At 39.4% G+C, this 7,734-nt stretch overlaps 1 protein-coding gene across 1 annotated transcript; it reads left to right on the top strand.

Moving 5' to 3' along the window:
* On the top strand, positions 1-6,236 carry srsf3a (serine and arginine rich splicing factor 3a). Its single transcript, XM_084543420.1, has 7 exons — positions 1-130; positions 1,387-1,432; positions 2,448-2,658; positions 2,730-2,864; positions 5,299-5,337; positions 5,422-5,508; positions 5,595-6,236. Exons 2-7 carry the CDS (start codon positions 1,426-1,428, stop codon positions 5,620-5,622), a joined length of 507 nt encoding a protein of 168 aa, XP_084399546.1. The 5' UTR covers positions 1-130; positions 1,387-1,425; the 3' UTR covers positions 5,623-6,236.
* The last annotated feature ends 1,498 nt before the right edge of the window (positions 6,237-7,734 follow it).

Genomic DNA, 7,734 nt, shown 5'->3' with positions numbered 1-7,734 from the left:
AAACGGCAAGTCGCTCCCTCTTCCGCTCTGCTACTTGTGCTAAAAAGCTAACAGGCTAGCCATCCAGTTGAAAAGAGCGGCGTGAAACCTGCTGCTAACATCATTGTCGAGCTGTAGCTACAAAGACAAGGTGAGTTGCAGTTTTCGAACATGTCGATCTGCTTCGTCCTCTTCGTGTTTGTTTTTCACGTTACCGTGACGCTTTACGATTCATTGCCCTTTTAACCGTTTCGCGGCGATAAATGCTACAACTTGCTAGCCGTTTCATTATGTGCTTGCTAACACAGCGTTAAGGCTTTTGGGGGGTGTTGAGTGTCATGGCCACATGAATGTTTGGCAGCCAAGTGAGGGCAAAGTAATATCTGTATGTAATGAACAGAGAAATGTTCATCTTGGACAAACAAGGGGTCAAAATGAAGTCCTAACGTTGCCTATTAGCTGTTGACGCTCATGCTAACTAAACCGAAGCACTTCAGGTTGCGTTAGCATGGAAATGTGCAGCGTGCAAAGTCGAATAATAAAACCCCATATTCAACTTACTGACCAACGCATATCTAAAGGGAATGAAGTGTAATGACACATTGCAACAATTAGTCGTAAAGAGAACAATGTTAGAAGTACTCCCAAACATTTTAGACGATACCATCGAGATTATTTTGCGTTTTATATTATATTTATCCTAAAATAACTTGTCAAAATCACACCTACGCCTCCCCCAACATCGGAATAAAAGATGTGTAAACATTTTAAACATGAAAAATTTAACTTTTGGAATTCAAAAGGCTTCCTAATATAAACGCAAGAGCCTTTTCTTTGTTCGGTGCAGCCTTTTCGTAGGTCTGAGTTGCCTATTGGACAATGATCTAAAGTAGTCAAGTCACAAAATGAGGTTTAGGATCACACAGAAATTTCCTACTTTTCACAGGATTTCAAACTCTTTTCGTTTTATTATTCTGAAGCATGTGTCAACTGTCACTGGCATAAATGGGATGGACAAAATAATAGATTCGTATCTAGTTGTTTTTCACCAAAAATGTAGACCATTTTCTACACAAAGGTGTAGAGCAGGGTTGTTGCAGTTGACTGCATTATTTATTTAGCTGGCTTTACCAAATGAACTGGCAACTGAGTGCATGTTGAAGTTCCTTTTATTGCGTTGTCATTGGTTGTGTTTTGTGGCTCAGACAAGTATTTCTTAATTTAAATGGCCCTGTTGCGGTCGGAAGAGGTTCCATGTTGCTGCAATATTTGCTCTAGACAAACTCTTGATATATTTCCAGTCAGTGATACTGGAAATATTAAATGCCTGAATACGTTTATTGTTCAAAGAGCTAAAGTATGTGACTAACATTGTTCTGCTGTATTTTTTTTCTTTTTTCTCTTCAGGCACATCTAACTTGGACTCTTGCCAAGAAAATATTCAAAATGGGAGGTATGATAACATTTCAGTTACGCCAAGTTACTGGTGCAGTTTTTCTTTTTTCTTTTCTGCAGTTAGTAAGGCAGTACTATTTCCCCTAGGGAAATTTCTGTCCAAGGTGGTAAACCATACGGATGTTGAATTGATGCCCGGTCTTGTTATCAGTTTAATTAGTAGGCGACCAGCTAAAGAGAGACACATACTTAAATGCAAAATATCTAAAGTATGCAGTGACACCTTTGCTTTCCCCCCTTGACGTTTGTTTGCTGTAACCAGTAATTATTTTTGTCACAGAATTTTCCGCAGGTCTTTGTTTTCTCTGTATCCCCAGTTTAGACTAAAAAAAAACTATGAAAAGTGCCCTACCCAGTTACCCGAGGCATGTGCTAATTTTCTTAAAATTCCTTGTCTTTTCTTATGGGAGGTGTCCGAAGTAGTGTGGGAAAACCAGTATGACTAATACAAGCAGCACTGATACAAACAATGCAAGGCCAAAGGGTAGTGGCACACATAAATCAATTGTAGATAAAACTTCTCTGTGACATTATGCAGTTATCTACATAACAAAAATCACTGACGTCAATGCAGTTGCTGGCTAGTATCCCGAAAATGTTCACGACGGCGGTTAGATATGACTAAAACCTTCCTGCTGTGCCTTATTAAATTTGGTGATCTAACTGTGTGACAATTGTGTCATACGTTTGCAGTTATACAAACAGTTATATATCTTATGGACTTCCTCCAGTGAGGAGCTTTACTAGCTCATACTGTAAAGTGAGCTAAGTGTGCCTAATTCTAAATAGTTGACTGAAGTTACCAAAGTTTCCTTTTAAATATTCAGCTGTGCAAAGAGAGAAAAATGCAATTAGGGAAAACAATCGCTGAAAACTAAAAGAGTACATTATCCCATGAGGTCAACGTATATTAGAGTGGTCACCGATTTACATTTTAGCTACAAATCCTTGGCGTCCGAAACAGGTTTTTAATCAGATGTCCTTCCATGTCTTCCTTTGTATCTTTCTTTCAGATCCAGCTTTTAATCGAGACTGTCCCCTTGACTGCAAGGTTTACGTTGGGAATCTAGGAAACAATGGAAATAAGACAGAGTTAGAAAGAGCTTTTGGGTATTATGGCCCTTTAAGAAGTGTTTGGGTTGCAAGGAATCCCCCAGGTTTTGCTTTTGTAGAGTTTGAAGATCCCAGAGATGCATCGGATGCTGTGAGGGAGTTGGATGGGAGGTAAGGACCTCCTCAACACATTTTTGACCTGCTCAGCGTTTTTGCACACTAATTCGAGGACTTTTGTTCAGAACCATGTGTGGCTGTAGAGTGCGTGTTGAGTTATCCACCGGGGAAAAGCGCTCCAGGAGCCGTGGCCCTCCTCCATCTTGGAATAGACGCCCTCGCGATGATATGAGGCGACGGAGTCCTGCAGCCAGGCGCAGGTATGCATTTCCTACAGGACAATTCATTTTTACTGGTTTTCTGGTTTGTCTCATTTGCAGTGTTGATTAAATGCACAAATGACAAAGCATATATGTATCAACCACACACTGTAAGCATGAATTTGCAGAAAACAGTTTTAGATCCACTAAATGCCCATACAAAACTATCTAAACTAAACTTCTACCCTCAGATCTCCGACATATTTAAGCTTTGGCAAGCTAAACCAAATCCAAATAGGTAGTAACAATCAAGTCTCTAATCTCTTGTTCACATTCATGTAATTATTGAGCTCCTTATTGCTCTGGATCCCATTAGTAAAATAATAATTAGCATCCATATAGTGTGAGTTCATCAATAGGTAATCTGTGATTCTGGCTGCTTTATCCTTTCACAAACTGATGTCACTCCCTTTTCTAAGTTTTCTTAAAAAAACAAATAAACAATAAAAATCTGTGGCCGTATTCACAAAGGATCATATGTTACTGCTACTCAGTTGACCAAACAAATCATACTTTAATAGGGAGGTACTACATTCATAACATTTTCATAGCGAAGTCCCTTAAAACAGCTTTAATTGTTAAATATAGTCGGTGAACTAGTGTCTGACGTGGCCATTTTGGTTTGATCATTTTGTCCCGGTAAGTCAAATCACCGACATCGGAATGTATTTCGTTCGTGGAGCTTGAAGGGTTAGATTGAGAGCAATCCTTCCTGACTTTGGAGTCTGCCGGACTTCTCTCAGACTTGGAAGCCACTTTAGTGCTATAGTGCTTTGCTGTAGGATCTTTTGTGGACGCGGCCCCTGATTCCATGTAGGTTGGACTTATTATCTTTGAACTATTTTATAATTTCAAATGCATCTTTAAAAGCTTGACATCCGAGTGAACATCAAATGGCAGCTTTTGTGAGCGCTTGACTGTTTATGAACTCTTACAAAGGTATGCTTTAAAAACACCAAGCTCTACCAGAATGATATTGCATTATGGGGAAATCTTAAGAGGCACAGTTGACATCATCCATAAAACATTTTTATACGTACTTTTAAAAGTACTTTGTTCAGGTGTAAGTTTTGTTTTCTTTCTGAGTTTAGTTGCCATTTATTAATAAAACTGAACCCCGTTGCAGAGTCACCACCACGCTTCTCACCATCTGAGTCAGTCAACTAGTCCTCTTTCAGCATCATGTGACTGCTGACCAGCGAGCCCCAATCAGCTTGGCTGGTGTTGTCACATGACCCAGGCGCACCGCCAGTCGTCAGGTTCCACCAACCTTTTGGTTCCTGAGCATGCAGTTCCCAGCATCCTCCTCTACTTCCTCCAACCTTTACCCAATCGACAGCGGTCCACTTCACATTATCAACCAATCAGCGTCTTTACTCTTTCTATTCTCCACATCTACTGTATCAACGGGAACAGCCCTTGGCTTACCTCCCTCCCCATCCCCAACCCCCCCAAAAAGGCAGGAAAAATCTACAACTACCCCCTACCAGCCACCAAGCAACTTCATATCTCCAACATTTGCATCATGTGGCAAATCCTCTCTGCAATTCGACCTCCCTCACCATCAGTCTGGCTTCCTTGCGCCATTTCTATCTTGTCCAAATCCCCCAAAATAGTAAGTTGCCTTTATCCTGCTCTTTGTAGTTTTTATGCGTAACCTAGCTTTCAGAGCTTCTTGACAGTTTTCCCTCAGCAGTTATGTAATTTAGAGCAATTTCACTGCAGAGTTGCAAAAGTCTAAAAGTCAAACTTGACCGCCAGACTTTCATTTGCACAAAGTAATTTAGTTTACTGGTTGATCGGTGTGATTGCACTGCTGAGTGCATTTTCATGGCTCGACATTAAGCCATCTTCAGCGAGATCCACTCAAAGTATGCTTTGTTAGGTAGTTTTGATGCTGCCCTGTGATTCAGTGTGTTTAAAGTTGTTTTGTACTAATCTTAATAGCCAGCACATCTAGGTTACTAATGATTTTAGGGTCCAGTCCATCCAGTTTTCTTCAAAGTAAAAATGAAAACGACCGGTCTGTCCTGTTTCTAAAAAGTTGTGTTGTAAGAAGCAGTTTTCCTTTTCTTAGAACTTCACTAGCTTTGTGCCTCCAGCATTGCAGGACACAAGTAGTTACAGATTATGTTTTTCCTCCTTTTCAAAAAAAAAAAAAAAAAAAAAAGCTGACGGGTCTTAATGTCGAGCCCTGATTGAGCAGATGACCATTGAACTAAATTTCCTTTTAATAATTTGACCTAAATTCAGGTGATCCTTCTATTAACAGACAAGGAAGTATGTGTAATCACAAAACCCATGTCTCTTTAGGGACCAAGAAAACAAAATGCCAAAGGTTTCATTAGTGATAGGAAATGTTACATTTTCTGTCCTAATATTTTTTTTTCTTTTTTTTTTTTCTTTTTTTTTGTAACTTCACCGCACACCATAGATCACCAAGGAAGAGGAGCCTCAGCCGCAGTCGCAGCAGGTAATCTTGAAGCCAACCATCTTTATTTAAACTACACATTAGTCTGTGATAAATTACATAATTTTTTTGTTGATCCCTTGCCAGGTCTCTTTCTAGAGACAAACGCAGATACCGATCTCTCTCCAGAGACAAGAACCATAAGCGCTCAAGATCCTTTTCACGGTCCAGGAGGTAAATATTATTTTAATTATACCACCATACTACTGTTGTTTTTCTGAATAATTTTGCTTTTATTTACCAATTGCCTTGTTTTACAGTCGTTCTCACTCTAATGAAAGGAAATGAAGATCTTGGATTGTCCATCTGCAGGATCATGCCATGGTTGCAAAAATCCCCATTTTTATAGTCATGTTTTTCTTTTTAGATTTTGCTAGTTTGCTAGCTCAAGGCAGCCGAAGATTGGCTAAGTTACAAATTGTGTAATAGTCTGTTGAAAGATGGCAAATTTTTCAAATTTTACCAAAAGCGTTTTTTCTTCGCATTCTAATTGGTCACTTATACTAAATGCATGTTCTGAAACTGAGTACTGGGTTTAGTTTTACATTAACATCTTGTTTTTTAACTGTTTAATTAAAGTTTGTACAATGTTTTTCCTTTCCTTTTTTTTTTTTTTTTTTTTTTCTTTTTTAAATTCCTGGTTGACTCCAAATTTCTTTGAACAGTCCCAATGAGATGCAGTAGATGGAATGTACTTTATACCAGTGAAAGGAAGCCGACTCTCAACAAATGTTGTAAATATGGGTGCTGTTATTTGTGGGCTTATCCCTAAAACATCATCTGTAATTCTGTATTTTACCTACTGTATGTTTACTTTTGCAAGGTGTTTCTTCTACTTTGCTTGATTCTGACAAAATGTGCTGATGCAGTTCAACTGTTCAATAAATGTTTTTCCAAGGTGACATTATGTCCATGTCATTATTGCATACTGATTACGAAAAAACTCATTGGGTTCAAGTTAGCTTTCTTGTTTAGCGCATAGGGAAAAATAAGCTTGTTTCAATAGAGGAAGCACTGTGTGTTGCTGTTGATAGAGGCTGCAAGCGTAGCCCACACAGGAAACTGTCAATGGTTGCCGTTAAACACTCCCCCATATGTGAAATGTTGAGCAGAAGCTGATGACACTGCAGAGTAGCTTAAGTTGTTGGACGACAGAGTTTCCAGATTTGGGTGGTAAGTACATGTGGCGTCGTTTCATTTATGTAGAAGAATGAAATCGTTTAGCCAGATTTTATCAAAATTTTTGCATACGAGTAGTCGTTTCCGGTGTAAAGGTGCCAATTACCATTTCAAATTAAAGCTTTTGTACGTCTGTATATAGGTTGTTTAGGAGCATTATTAAATGGAGACTTATTTTGATATAACTTTTTTTTGTATTCAGTTAAAGGATTGCTAAAGGATTTGTTAAAGGATTGCACAACTGAATGTTTCACGCTTTAGGAGAGAAGATTAGAAGTTATGTCTGCTCCGGGTGGTAGGAAAAAACGAATTGGTTCCCGTCGAGGGGTTCCAAGCCAACGTGAAAGATCTACGGCTGAGGAGTTCCACGTAACAGATAGTACCTCTACAGCACAACACCACATGCCAGAAGAAGGTACAGACTCTTTAAATGTACTGTCTAAACCTGACAATTCAACACCAGAAACCCAACATCCACTTTCACCAGAAGTGGCGATGAACAGGAGAAAACTGGGTAGTAGTCGAAGAAATAAAGGAAGGTCGAATATGAAGGGGACAGAAACTGAGTCATACGTCGAATCTGAAGAGGAAGTTGGGGGCAAGACCAGAGGTAATAAAACCTTTGAAACTATGCAAACGTCACAGGCAATCCAACCTGAGAGGCAGGAAGAAGTGAGTCAAGGGAGCAAGCACGATATGTCTGAAACACCTTATTATTCTGAGGTTAACCCCATGACAGCAAACTGTCCAGAGGATGGCAGGGAAATTTTAATTCCCCAAACTGATCATCTGCAAAAAGAAAATGAGACCAAGCTGGAAGGGAGTGACACTCTTCAAAGTAATGTAGAAAATGCCCATGTTGCTGGCGTCTCTGATTTAACAAGTCGAGATGTGTTCAAGGGGGATGCAAGTATAGAGGGTATTAACTCAGTGAGTGAGTCACATGTAGAATTAGCAGTTTTAGATTCTATCACACCAGAGGTAACCACAGATAAAAGCAGCCCCGGAGAGAACATTGAAAATGAGAGCAGTGTTAAGCACGCAATGTTGTCATCACCAAAAGAGAAGCTGCTTACAAATGAGGAAGTCAGTGATGCTCAACTTTCAGAGGATGCTGAACTTAAAGAAATGCAGGATATGCATCATCGAATGGATTACTCCTCTGACAGTATGATATGTGATGCCACAGAAAATTCTGTTACCTCCTCTGGAATCTTGAAA

Source organism: Chelon labrosus (assembly GCF_963514085.1).
Source record: "Chelon labrosus genome assembly, chromosome: 4".
Taxonomy (NCBI): Eukaryota; Metazoa; Chordata; class Actinopteri; order Mugiliformes; family Mugilidae; genus Chelon; species Chelon labrosus.
This window is presented reverse-complemented; position numbering and strand designations above follow the sequence as displayed.

What these genes read in the sequence shown, in the direction of transcription:
- srsf3a (XM_084543420.1), top strand. An exon ending in AGTCCTGCAGCCAGGCGCAG is followed by an intron (nt 2,865 to 5,298) that starts GTATGCATTTCC and finishes CGCACACCATAG; the next exon opens with ATCACCAAGGAAGAGGAGCC. An exon ending in CTCAGCCGCAGTCGCAGCAG is followed by an intron (nt 5,338 to 5,421) that starts GTAATCTTGAAG and finishes ATCCCTTGCCAG; the next exon opens with GTCTCTTTCTAGAGACAAAC.